Source organism: Galeopterus variegatus, unplaced genomic scaffold (genome assembly GCF_000696425.1).
Source record: "Galeopterus variegatus unplaced genomic scaffold, G_variegatus-3.0.2 Scaffold2452, whole genome shotgun sequence".
NCBI classification, from domain to species: domain Eukaryota; kingdom Metazoa; phylum Chordata; class Mammalia; order Dermoptera; family Cynocephalidae; genus Galeopterus; species Galeopterus variegatus.
The window spans coordinates 374,147-388,442 of record NW_007728563.1 but is presented as its reverse complement, the minus strand read 5'-3'; the positions used below and the strand labels follow the sequence as shown (position 1 = coordinate 388,442).

Sequence of the window (14,296 nt, the reverse complement as noted above, 5' to 3'; positions counted from 1 at the left end):
AAAAAAAAAAAAAAAAAAAAAAAAAAAAAAAAAAAGTCTTGGTACATATAATGGAACACAATAAGGCTGTAAAAAAGTGAGGCAGATCTGCATGTGCTGATAAGGAATGATAAGAAATTCACTAACATACTACTACTGAGTAAAAAAAGCACACAAATTGGCAATGCTTGTTAATATATAAAGAGTTTCTTTTGGGGGTAATAAAAATGTTCTGTAGTTAGTCATGAAAGCCACACAATATAGGGAATATATTAAAAACCACTGATTGCACACTTTAAAATGGTTAATTTTGTTATGTGAATTATATATCAGCTTTTTTAAAAAATGCACACAAAACTATCAAAAAGAGGTAGGGTACAAGTGGAATATATATGTTTGTAAAGGTATAGACTTTCCTAGAAAACTGTGTGAGAAACTCTTTTGTGATTGCTCCTGGGGAGATCTGAGGATTACTTTCAACTGTAAATAAAAGTTGATGGGCTGGCAGATTGACTCAGTTGGTTAGAGCATGGTACTGATAATACCATCGTCGAGGGTTCAACCCCTGTACCGGCCAGCTGCCAAAAAAACTCCAAAAACCCAAAAACAAACAAAAACACACACACATGCAAATTGAGCCCAGCTATGAGATGAAGAAAAGGGCACTGTACTGCTCCCTTCCATTTCCCTCCCCTCCTGATTCTGACGAGGCTACATCACCACTAACCTTTCATCATAGAAGTTTAGAATATTCACATTGAGTTCTGTAACCATAATCTCACAGCTGATTTTTGTCTTAGTTCTAGACATAAACAATTCATTGCTGATAATTTGTTTTCCTTTCTCTCTCAACTTTTTATTATGGAGAATTTTAAACACAGAGGTAGATTATAGTATAATGAAAGCCTATGATCGCATCGCCTAGTCATAACAGAACCTCATGCCAAACTTGTTTCATTGACACTCAACACCCACTCCTCTCACCCCACCCCCAAGTCACCCAATTATTCTATTATTTCTTTAGGTATAAGGGAAGAAAACCCTCTGATCCAGCTTCACTCCACCATCTCTCCTTCGTAGTTTCAAGACTAATTTCCTTTCCATTATGTACTTTTATCTTCTATATTTAATCTCATGCTTACCTAGTATTTTTCATTTAAAAAATTGTGAATTAAAATCTCCACATTAAAAATAGCATTATAAATGTATTTTTTACCCCTATTGCTAGGGCTGGTGATGTTGTATTTCAGTGTTTTGCCCACTGTGGCTAGTTAGGTCTGAAATAAAGCAACTAACACTTGAAAAATAAAAAATAAAAAAATAAAAATACTGACAAATGTTTGCTAATGGCTCTCTCAGAGTGACTTGGGGAAGAAAACTCAGCTATATCTTGTCAGTTAAATTTCAAAGAGGCTTAAATGGAGGCCCAAAATGCCTTTTTTCACGGCTACTAGCCAACTGCATAACATGTGATTTCGTTTTTTTTGTTTTTTTCCCCCAGGCTGCACCCACGAAGCTCAATATGTGATTTGTGAATGTAAATCAAGTAGACTACATTTCTATGAATGCTGGGGGCAAAAGTCATTTTGCCCCCTTCTCAGACATACAACTATTAATCCAGTTTTAAGGACATAATCATGAACTACATTAGGCCCAGGATCAACACCAGGTCAGGCAAGCACTAGAACTCTTAGGCTGTTTTAGGCACAACGTGGAGAGTATAGGCTCTATTATAAATGGCCCTACTCACTTCAAATATACAGCCTCTAGACAAAAACTGATGCAGACCTGGAGTCTAAGGAGGTGAGGCAGCTTTCTGCTCAGTGCTATGGTTCCTTTTTCACCAAAGCTCAAATGTGTGACACTTATCTAATAGAGACTATTTCAAACATTCTTACCTCTCATTCTTACACTCTACAGCTGATATAATTTACTGGAATGTTATGCCACCCTAGCAAATAAAAACCAAAAGCTTAATATAATCACTCATATATAAAAAGCAACTTAACATATTAAATGCACACTTCTATTTTTGACACTTACTTGCATATTTGTTCATATCCTTGTGATGTGATTAAAACTTTCACACTAGATTCATAAACATCATTGATATTTGACCAATGAGCCTGTATCTGAGGATCCTCAATGCGACTTGCTAAGCTGTCAATGGTTGCAGCAGTTCTTTTAAAAAAAAGAAGTTAAAAGTTTTTTTTAAGTTACCATATAAAACAATAGGATCATAAATCTTTATGAAGATTTGAACACAGGATGACTTTTTGGTAATATCACCATTTGAAAAGCCAAAATTTTAAGGTAGTGGTAGGTTGAGAACCTCTTTCATGTGGTGCTAACATGCTGGTTCTCAGCTTCACATTACAACATATGCTCATCACATATTCCTGATTAGCACAATTAGTGATGGGTTTATTCCCTTTTCACCCCACTCGTTTTCTCCCACTCAGAAAAGCTTATCAGGACCAAGTGAGAAGGATACTTCTAGGGTACTTACCTAGTATAAATCATTCGTAAATGTCAGTACTTGATCCCTGGTAGTACATGACTTGGGACACACCCACACCTAGACCCATTACTGTAATGAAACTAATTTTATTCAAGAGAAGCTACAGACTTTGGAAGGCAGCTATGCTAACCACTATACCACCAATGCCCGCCAAGCTACAGACTTTGTATAATCAAAACCTTATACTCCAAGAAAGAAAAATATAATACGAATGAGAAATAAAATTTATCAAGTGCTCATTATGTTATCAAATATTGTAGTAAGTGATTTCATGAATTTTATCATTTAATCTTACCAACAACTCTGTGTGTCAGCTAGGCATTATTATTATTATCTCCATTTTTAAGAAGAGAAAAAAGAAGTTTAGCAATGTTAAGCAATTTGGCCAAGGTCACATAGCTGTGAGCTGGGGTAAAATACCTGAGAGTCTAACTCCAGAGCCAAAAACCTGGGAATCTAAGTTAAGAAGAGAAAAAAGAAGTTTAGCAATGTTAAGCAATTTGGCCAAGGTCACATAGCTGTGTGCTGGGGTAAAATACCTGAGAGTCTAACTCCAGAGCCAAAAACCTGGGAATCTAAGTCCAAAGCCAGTAATTTTTTGTATCTCCATGTAATATTAAGTAAAGGCAGGATATAAAATTTTGTAATTCCAGATTTGTAAATACATATATATATACACACACACCCTGACACATTTTCGTAAAGTACATTAGCAAATTAATAGATCTTACTGTGTATTATACACATTTTTTTTCTTCATTATATTTTTTGTACATTGGAACATTATTTCTATAACTAGGGGAAAAAATAGCACTTTTAAAGCTTTGCTGCTTCCAAGACTATATTTACTACTCTGAAATTTATAATGGTTCTAAAGATAACTACTTCCATGCCCCTCATTATTTCAGGGAATTCTGAACTTTGCAAGAATAATAATACTCAAATTAACAGCTTTTATAACTAAAATGTATAAATGGAAACAGTAAACCCCCATACAATATTTTATTGTTTAAAGGAACTTCTGCACACATTATTTAATTTGATCCTACTGGCTTCCTCCACGCCTGGGCTGGGGGACAACCCCTAGGCCAGTGTCCTGTCTCAGGGAAGGGCTGACAAGTGGTGCCAGAATTAGCTGGAATCAGTTCGGTGGGCATCCATCTGGGTCTTCTAGAAAACAGGCAAGGATCTCAAACATCAAAGCACCTTCCAGGGTTGCACGGGGACACCAGACCAGAAGCCAGCTAGGCCAGAAGCCAGCCAGTCCCACTGGGGGCAGGCACCTGAGCTCAGGGAAAAGGAAGGAGGGGAGAGTTCCCAGACAGGATAGGAGGCAGCTGGGGGGACAGCAGGGTACATACAACGGTGGGGACTTTTCTCTTTTTGGTTTTGGTTCTTTTTTCAGAGGGACTGAGCAGGGATGGAGGTTGACAGACCAGGCCTTGCCTGCCCACACATCCTTTCTTCTCTCCAGAGATGGTGCAAGGGGGTGTGTACCAGAAGCCCACTTGCATGGGCATGGGGGCAGGGAGGTTCTTTAGGTTCAGGAGAGGGATTTTAAAGAAAATGACCCCGCCCATGATAAAGACAGGAGAATAATAAATATAACAAAAGTGACTCACTGACCAAAAAAATAAATAACTTTTGATCCTAAAACCAGACTCCTATAACTCCAATTGAAAAAATAAATGAAGGGCCCTAGATACTAAATGACTTGCCCATAGTTACTTAGCAAGTGGTTGAGCCCCAGTTTAAACACATCTTTCACCCCAAATTCCTACTCCTTCCACTGCATCATACTGTTGTCTCTGACATGTCTTCTTAATTCATTTTACTAAAAGCTGAAGGACCTAAATTTCCATTCTAAGACTACAAACTAACGTGCTTATAAGACCACGACTGTACTAACAACAAAAAATTGAAAATCAAAAATTAAGCGACAATGTGCCCACACCTAAAATTCTGGAGTACTATCAAGGCACAATTACAAATGAAGTAAAAATAGACACCTTCACTAAGTGCCAATGATAGAACAGAAGAACACTTTTTAGCACTGAAAAAGATACATTTATGTCCAATCAGGCCAAGTCCTTTTATAAGCAATGTGTAAAGAATAGAAAATGAGCTTTGCAGTTACACAGACGTGGGCATAAAACCTGGTTTTGCTACTTGTTAACTGTGTAACCTTGAGCAAGTTGTGTAACTTTTCTAAACCTTAATCTTCTCATCAGTAAAAATGGGGTTATACTATCTACCCCAAAGAACAAGGATTAAATAAGTCAATGTATGGGAAAGTGCCTCCCTAAGCCTAAAATGTGAGACAAATAAAAAATACATAAAGGTTCAAAAATGATTTAAATCCATTCAGGAATAAGCATCTTATGGATGGGTTACTCAAGAAACTGTAGTGTTCTAAGGCATATTCCTAGTCAGTAGTCTTTGCAAAATTTCAGTGCCAGTGTTAGAAACAACACATGAGGGCACTTCAAAAAGTTAATGAAAAAATGGAACTGAAAGATAATTCAAATCTTTCCAACAATGTTTTGAAGTATCCTCATATTGAGTTAGATTGGCCATGGATCTATGTCTTCCCCATATTTGAAAGGACTCAGTCTGTGACCATTAACTCTTAAATTCTTCCTGGGAAAAAATGGTTAAAGCATCGAAAAAACCATGCACATGAAATAATAAAGAAAAGAGAACTGCCATTTCAAAGAAAAACAGTAACTCTGTTCATCCTTACCTACTCCTCAGAAAAATATGCTTTGCTTGTTTAATTATTTTTTCCAGAAGCCCTTCACTGGACTGTAATGAATTAATTTCATTCTTATCAAAAGCTTGAGGACCAGAAAGTCTCATTCTCTTGTGGCCAAAAGGTGCACTTGCTGGATGAGGCATCATGATGGAACTCAAGGTCTGTTTATGAAACTAACACAAACAGCCATTTTGAATGACCGATACCCACCTTATAAATACTACACAACATTTAATTAAAGCACAGCTCATAGTTTGGAAATGTTGAAATCAATAAATTTAAACCATATATAAAAGCAATCTTGACACAGAGAGAACATAATGCAAATCTGTAAAAAGAAGGGTCCCTCTCAAGCTGTAATTTTTATTTAAAAATACAAAACAAATATTTTTCATGTAGTCTTATCCACAGAATGTTCGCTATCGGTAGACAGTTATTTCACTGTATCTTACATTAGAGGTTCCCAAATCTGGCTGCTTATCTAGAAACCCGAGGAGCTTTATAAAAACGACTATCACTATCTTCCACCATCACAATCAACTGAACCAGACTTTGGGGTGGGGCAGGGGAGTCTAGAATATGTACTTCTATGAAGTTTCTCAGGAGATTCTTTTGAAATTAGACTAAACTGCGAACCAGCACTCTGGAAACACAATCGTAGATAACCTGTAAGTAGAATATGTCCTGAAATAACTCCACTATTCTGTACATAGGCTCTGGCAACACATTTTCCCTTCCCCTCTGCCAATCAAAATCCATCTTCCTGCTGCACCCTTCAGCATGTTTTTTTTTTTAAATTTTTTTGGCATCTGGCTGGTATAGGGATCCAAACCTTTGACCTCAGTGTCACAACACTGCATTCTAATCAACTGAACTAACCGGCCAGCCTATAGTGTGTTTGTCATACCTCTACTATAAAACATGTTGTCTATTTCTACAACTAGAATGTATGTTTGGGAACAGGGACTGTACTTTGATTACCTCTGTATTCCCCCAGAGAACAGCAAGAGTCTTTCACATCAGACAGTGAATGCTGTTGTTATGTGAATAATAAAGACGCAGCAGAGGGGAGGTTTGTGCAAGTTCACTACCCCAAATATGCTCACCACAATGCAATCTATTTCTACAACTAGAATGTATGTTTGGGAACAGGGACTGTACTTTGATTACCTCTGTATCCCCCCAGAGAACAGCAAGAGTCTTTCACATCAGACAGTGAATGCTGTTGTTATGTGAATAATAAAGATGCAGCAGAGGGGAGGTTTGTGCAAGTTCACTACCCCAAATATGCTCACCACAATGCAAAAAAAACACATTTAATTCATTACCTCTCTAATCAGTAGATGCAAATTATGCTCCAGAACATAAAGGTGATCTTCTGGACTTTGCTTCTCAGTAGCAGCTTTCTGGGATTTCTTATCATTTGAGGAATGGCACAAAGAAATAGACAACTGCAAGCCTATTTATAAAAAGAAGCAGGACAGATGCAAATAACCTAAAATATGGAAAGGCACAAACTGTCCTCATAAAGAATAATCACAGATACATTCTAAACTTGAAGATCAGGTGTCATAATTAACATTTTTATACCAAAATGACTATCAATATAATAAACAATCCAAATTCTGTTGACCTATAATATGGCTGTTGACCTTGAGCTGTGGTTAAAGACTAGTGAACAAAAGCTATATGTTAATTTGTTTCTTCCTGTCTTTAAAATAAAAACTAAAACTTAAAAAAAAAAAAAAACAGAGTTGGTATATGGTCACATGAAGTAGAAGACAGATACTCTTCCCTGCTTCCATGAGAACTAGGATGGAATTTTTCTCTTCTAACACCTGTTCTCTTGATAAAACCTAAGAAGACAGTCCTTAGAATTTTTGTAAGAAACAAGTACAGAGCCAACTACAAACTGATCTCCAGGTTAAGTCTAACTTCTTTTGAATAATATAATTAAAATCCAATTTCTACAACTTTAAAAATATTATGAATAAACATGTTTTAATAGGCAACTCATTTAGACAAGGCAGGATCCCTGAAAAACCTTACTTCAAAGCAACTACTGCTGAATAGCAGCCATGCTAGTACAATTTTTTAATACGGACTGTTTTAAAATTCAGGAGTTATACTATTTAGGACACAGAATAAAATTAGCAGTGTAGTTTTTGTTACATGCTTTACTGGCTGCCATTATGGATAGCACACTGCCTCTCTGCTCTGATTATTCTCCCAATACACCCAAATAGGTGCCCACTATGTACTGTTCCCTGAACCACAAAGTTCTGTTTATAAATCTCAAAAGGGCTGGCCTGTTAGCGTGGCTGGTTACAGTACGATATTCATAACACCAAGGTCAAGGGTTCAGATTCCCATACTGGCCAGCCACCAGAAAAGAGAGCTAACTGCTCTTACTTGGAAAGGGCTGAGAGATAATCTGGTTTTTCACCACAATATGAGGGATCTGTGATTTAATTTGAACAGCTTCCCGAGAAAGCTGTGCAAAAATTTCTTTGCACAACAGAACATTTTGTGCTGCTTCCAATTTTATCTGCCAATGTGGAGAACCTGAAAGATAAGAGATATATGTATATATCAATTATCTAGTCATACATTAACTAGCTTAAATGATAATCGGAATATACACAACAAAAGTTCAGAAAACAGTATATTACAGCATATTCTTTCTAAATATAAAAACCTCACCTCTTTTACACAGAGAAAACTAGTAAATAAGTTCAATCTTTAAAAAAAATTGCATGACTATTCACTAATGGTTTACCAAGAAATCATAAAAAGTATATTTCCGATTATTCTTACTTAAAAGCACCTATTTTTCCTATCTATATTTATCTTCAGTTTATTTGCAAATGTAAACTCAGATAAGACCAGTAGATAGAGGACAGAACATAACTACACCTGGTTTGGATTTGGGCAAAGGTCGTTTGAAGAGGTTAACTGTGCCAAGATCACCTATGTCTGGAGACTGTTTTTGAATTGAAACCTATATGACAATAAAAACATTAAAAAGATGTTAGCAAATTAGCTTCGGGCTTATGAATAAGAAATTAATTGAAAAATACTTTGACAAGTACCTTGATATATGCAGACCCTTCTAAATCGCTAGGAATTTGGACATCAAGGGGACAGTAATCTTCAGGTATCTTCTTATCCAGATCAATATCTGTATTCTTTATTACTTCAAATGTACCATGATGGGGAAAGAGAGAACATGGTAGACTTATAGCTAAGAGAATACTCAGAGATCAAAATGTTATTATAATTCAGTTTACTCACCACTTAAAAATACAAATTACCAAAAATGGTTTAAAATTATTTTTTAAATGTATACCATCTTAGCAATTAATTGACTATGCTTATCATTGTTAAATCTTCTATAATCATACAGTAATCATTCATTCTTCATTTTTTTTTTTTTGTCTTTTTCGTGACCGGTAAGGGGACCACAACCCTTGGTGTGGTATCGCCCGCACCGCGCTCAGCCAGTGAGCGCACCGGCCAGTCCTATATAGGATCCGAACCCGTGGCAGGAGCGTCGCTGAGCTCCCAGTGCCGCACTCTCCCGAGTGCGCCACAGGGCCGCCCAACACAGTAATTTAACATACATTATAAATGTATAATACTTCACATCCACATCATTGAATCATAAATTAAATTCCCACTAAAAAGTGTGTGTTTTGGGGAAAGGGGTCGAAGGAGTGGTAAGCAAAGGAAAGAAAGGGAGTAGGGAATAAAAGTTACCAAAAAATAACCTCTTTAGTCTAATGGTATCATTATAACATGAACTCCACAGGCCATCCAAATTGTTTTATTCCAATGGAGTTTTAATAAAAATGGATGTATTTCCAGAAAATAATTCCTCAGATTTAAACCTCAGGGATAAAATACTTCTGGAGCTCAGCCTCCATAATAAGGTTACAACTGAAGTGTTCTGAATCCAGCAACAGAAGAGACAAAAGGATAGTACACACGACACCCTTTTTTCACGTGGTTCCTAAATTTTTATGTGATGTGTTTTTGTGTAGTTCAGAAGTTTGAAAAAGTTGTTCTATACTGTTTATTATGTGAGGAGCAGGTGGTTAAATGTAAGTGCTGTTTTATAACAAGGAAAGATATTCAGGATCTTCTTACAATTAAACAATATAAATGAATCCTTTCATAACCATGAATGACTGAGAAAGAAATGAATGGCAAAGAAAGAAATTAGGTAAAATACTTGCACATAGTTATTTGTGGGAAAGAATTTACAATGTCTAAAACCAGAAAGCACTGCTTCTACAGATAACCTATTAAAATGTAAAAATTACGTTATCATCTTAAATTCATCTTTGTAATAGGATTTTTGCCTCCAAAATTCAAAATTCCCCAATTAACATCAATGCTGAGGCACCTAAGCCCTCCAGAATTTGACTTAACCACCTCCATTTATTTTCCTTTAATTTTAGGATAATAATGACTTGCTCTGGCAAATGAATCCTTTCTAGATATCACCCTACTATGGTTATCTAATCTATTACAGTCAGGACTCCTTGCCTCATGCCTTGATATTCAAAGCTTCTACCCCATCGAGCTGTGAACTTCATAAACTTTTCCCATAAGCTCCTCTTATTACCCTTCGGCAGCTTATAAAACACTGCCGTCATTACCTTGTAAAACCTGTTATTATAGATCAAAAACAAAGAATTCAAACCAGGAGATGTGAATTCAACGTCATCAAACTTTAGTATACTCCAAAAAAGTACATTCCTTAAGTTAGTATTACAGCCTTGGTTGAATGGAAAAATGGAAAGCAAAGTATTTTCACCATCCTTTCTCTTCAGCCACAATGTGAAAACAGTTTAGCAGAGTAAAAGGAAAAAAAGAACAAGGAATAATAGAAATGTTTCTTTTCTCCTTTCATATCCAGTGTAAGGCCTTAATTGAAGAATCTAGTCCTACTTCATTTCTAACTAAAATCTCAATTATGTTTCAGGGTGTGTTAGCACATAAAACTCATTTTTGAACTTTCTGTTAAATGTACCTAAAAAGTATTCAAATTGAAGCTAGGCTATTTATTATAAGACTATGTTCACAAGTAGTTTTGGCTTATGTGTACAGAAATTAAAATTTCAAAATGTAACATGTAGCTGAGAAACAATATGTTATAGGATGTGTAACATTACAATCAACCCTATATACTTACACGAAAAGCATAGTTTTTAACAATTATCTATACCTGCACTTCTGTAGCTCAGATCTCCAAGAATTTTATCTCCAACTTTTCTAAGTTTCCAGTGTTGCCTTAATCTCAAAAGCTCGGAATTGAAGTCTCTTTGTAGCTTGTTTTCTTGGTTTTCAGTAACTGATTTAGTCAGTCTTTCTGCCCCTTTCAACAGGATTTGTGCTGCTCCAGCAAGTGACTTCTTTTTGGATATCAACTGCAATGTCTGAGGGTTCTATCAAAAACAATCCAAAACTGTAGTTCTGTATTATTTTAAAATGACTTTAAAATTACACATTTCCTCAATAATAAAATACCTACTCAAGAGAAAATGTAGAAATTAAAGAAAGGCAAACAGAAGGGGGGGAAGTACACATAATAATGCTTTTAAAAATAATTTTAACCTATTTCTTTAGTCAACTCACATAAAGACTTATGTGAAACCAAAAACACCACAATGTACTCAAGCCAGAACTTCCACTGCATCAACTCTGCCCAGCCTACGTTAGGATCCTCTCTTACGTACTGCCATTCCTCTCCCTATATATTGCCACCCCCCACCCCCACCCACATATATATCCTTTTGTGGCACTCCTTATACTTAACGATAAAAGTCTATGATCCCTGCTTGAATATAATCTATGTGATGGCAGAAACCACTATATCCACAGACCCTAGAAGAATGCCTGCCACACAATATTTGATTTAATAAACAAATGAAAGACTCCAACTAGTATTATCTTGTACAGGCCATTAAAATGCTGTTGGAATTAAGACTGAAATTATGCAACACTAATATTAAATGTACTTCAATGAATGCTAATTTTTTGGAAAACTTACCAGAAATCAAATATCTATGTATTATATATACATATATAAATATCTACAATCATCACCAATTTGTGTATTTTAATAACTAGATAAACTTCCAAAAAGCCAAGTTCAATAAAGGAAAGTTTTCTGGCTAGATGAGAGTTAAAATCACATAAAAAATTTCATTAAAACATTACAATAATCTTTTGATCATATTAAAGAACTAATTTCAAAGAAATTCCTGGAGACTTCTTTCTGGGAAAAGCACAGAATGGTGGAAAAGGCAGTGGAGTGGCTATGAGTGAGGGGCTGGAGTCCTAGTCTCGGCTCTCTAACTACTGGCTTGACTGCAACCTGAACATGTCACAAATCTCTCTGGGCCTTAGTTTTCTCTCTAAAATGAAGGAAACAGATTGAATGAACTCTACGTAGTCTTCCAGCACAATGTTTCTGAAACTATTACTATGTGAGTAATTATATTCAATTAATTTTACCTACAAATGAGTTCTAACAATCTATTTCCTCTCCATGGCTAACTCCTTCATGGTCCTGAGGCTGGTTTTTCTTAAGGACCTCCTCAGTGGCCTTCTTAATTTCAGATTCTTCATTCACCAATTCATCCTTTAGCTATCTCTTCTTCATCTTCAAACGTTCTCTATCAAATAGCAACAATTCTACCCAGCTTTCAATATCCTCCATAATTTGGTCTAACATTTCTAACCAGCCCATAAAAAAAGGGGAGGAAGATAAGAGGGGAAAACTGAGACTTAGAGAAGATAACTTGCTTAAGGTCACAAGGCTAGTGAGGGCAGAGGTAGGATTTGAACCCAGATCTAAATGACTCCAAAAGCCATTTTATCATCACATTTCAGTATAATATATCCCAGGCAAGGACTCAGGCTGTAAGAATTTGTTAAGACTCAGGAACCTTTAAAGTATTACATTACTAATGAAACTTAACTCTTCCAAAGGTCAGAGGTATATAATAAAATTACAGATGGAGATGCAGTTTTATGCCTTTGTTTTGGACTAAACTTTAAATCTCCACGAAAAGGGAACAACAGGCGTGCAGCCAAAAAACAGTCCTGGGACTTAATAAAATGCCAATATTCAGTTACAGCCCACAAATACCTGTTTTGGAGGAAGTGTATCCTGAGAGACGGGATCAAGAGTCATGAATTTTTTATCCCTAACAATACTGAGAACATCATAGAGAACACACATCTCTGTAAGGGCACTTCTCAAATTGTTCCTCACTGAGTCCCAAGGCCAAAGAGAAGGTTGAAATTTTACCAATCCTAAAGAAGAAAAAGAAAAGAAATACAGAAATATTAGTTACATTGAATAGAAAATAAAAAGCTCATTTACAGGCTTAAAAGTACTGAAATGAGAAATAATAAATTTTATTTCAAATTGTTCCCTCCTTTATCCCATTCCCTCAAACCTTTCTTGAATCTTTAACATTTTTTTTTCCTATAGAGATAATGGATATGCTTATTACCTTAACTGTTGTGATGGTATCACAGGTGTGTGCATATGTCCAAACCCATCAAATTGTATACATTAAATATGTGCAGCTTTCTGCACAGCAAATACATTTCAATGAAGTTATATAAATATTTCTACCTGTTTGTTTTTACTTTAATGTGGCTATAAGAGATTCTTTTCTAACATTTAAATTAACATTATTACAATGGCAAAACAAATATGATATTTAATTCCCGTAGGATTAAATCTACCAATACAACATTACTGGCAGGCACTTGGTATATTTTAAATTTATTCAAGCCCTTTTAATAACCCATTTTCTTCCAGCTTTTAGAACCTGAATAAGAAATTGTAGAGAATTTCCAAAATACAGAAAAGTACAAAAACAAAAAGATTTATAATGCCAGCACTAATATTAGCATATCTTCCTTTTAATCTTTTTTAAAAATCATTTTTTTAATTAAATACATGTTCACTGTATAGAGTTCAACGATAAAGAATTAGAGAGCAAAAAGTGAAAGTGCGGCTGGATGGTCAGCTCAGTTGTTAGAGCATAGTGTTGATAACACCAAGGTTCAGGGTTGGATCCCTGTTACCAGCCAGGTACCAAAAAAAGTGAAAGTTTTCCATCATTCCCCACCCCAATTCTCTCTCCTGCTAAGAGGTAACCACTATTAACAGCTGGAGGGACTGGCAGCTTAGCTCAGTTGGTTACAGCACAGCCTGGTAACACGAAGATCAAGGGTTCAGATCCCTGCACCGGCCAGCATCACCCCCCCTCCAAAAAAAATAGCTGGGGTGCATCCTAATCCTATCAAGGTTTTTCTATGCCTCTACATAAATATTTTCCCATTTTTCTATTACTTGCTTTTTTCCACACTTAATACGTCCTAGAGACACTTCCACATCAGCATATATAGATCTACTTCATTCTTTTAACACTGTACGATATTCTGGAACATGGATGTACAATACATGTAACCATTCCTATTTAATGGACTTGTAGATTGCTTCCAACAATGGTAGTAGTGGTAAACATCTTGAATACATACCTATGCAGATATACAATTTTTTCTTCAGGTTAAATTCTGAACCATGACATTAGTGGATCAAAGGAGATGCACATTAAAAATTTTGGCACATATTAAACTGTTGAACTGCTACAATACATGTAACCATTCCTATTTAATGGACTTGTAGATTGCTTCCAACAATGGTAGTAGCGGTAAACATCTTGAATACATACCTATGCAGATATACAATTTTTTCTTCAGGTTAAATTCTGAACCATTACATTAGTGGATCAAAGGAGATGCACATTAAAAATTTTGGCACATATTAAACTGTTGAACTGTCTTCCAAAAAGACTACCAATTCACATTCCCAACACTGGATATTAACAATCTTTTAAATTTCTGCCCCTTTTTTGCATGAAAAAAGTTTTTTTTTTTTTTTTTTTTTTTGTCTTTTTGTCTTTTTTCGTGACCGGCAACGGATCGCAACCCTCAGTGTCGCGCTGGTA

At 35.7% G+C, this 14,296-nt stretch overlaps 1 protein-coding gene across 1 annotated transcript in view; it reads right to left on the bottom strand.

Annotated features, from left to right (window-relative positions):
• MED17 (mediator complex subunit 17) overlaps positions 1–14,296 on the bottom strand; it is a 22,128-nt gene that overhangs the window by 5,469 nt on the left and 2,363 nt on the right. Inside the window, exons 2-9 of the mRNA XM_008581761.1 lie at positions 12,418–12,584; positions 10,477–10,708; positions 8,348–8,499; positions 8,172–8,256; positions 7,668–7,820; positions 6,584–6,714; positions 5,244–5,428; positions 2,023–2,160 (exon numbers count right to left, since the gene is read on the bottom strand). Of these exons, the coding sequence (XP_008579983.1) occupies positions 2,023–2,160; positions 5,244–5,428; positions 6,584–6,714; positions 7,668–7,820; positions 8,172–8,256; positions 8,348–8,499; positions 10,477–10,708; positions 12,418–12,584 (1,243 nt within the window). The remainder of the gene's footprint in view (positions 1–2,022; positions 2,161–5,243; positions 5,429–6,583; positions 6,715–7,667; positions 7,821–8,171; positions 8,257–8,347; positions 8,500–10,476; positions 10,709–12,417; positions 12,585–14,296) is intronic.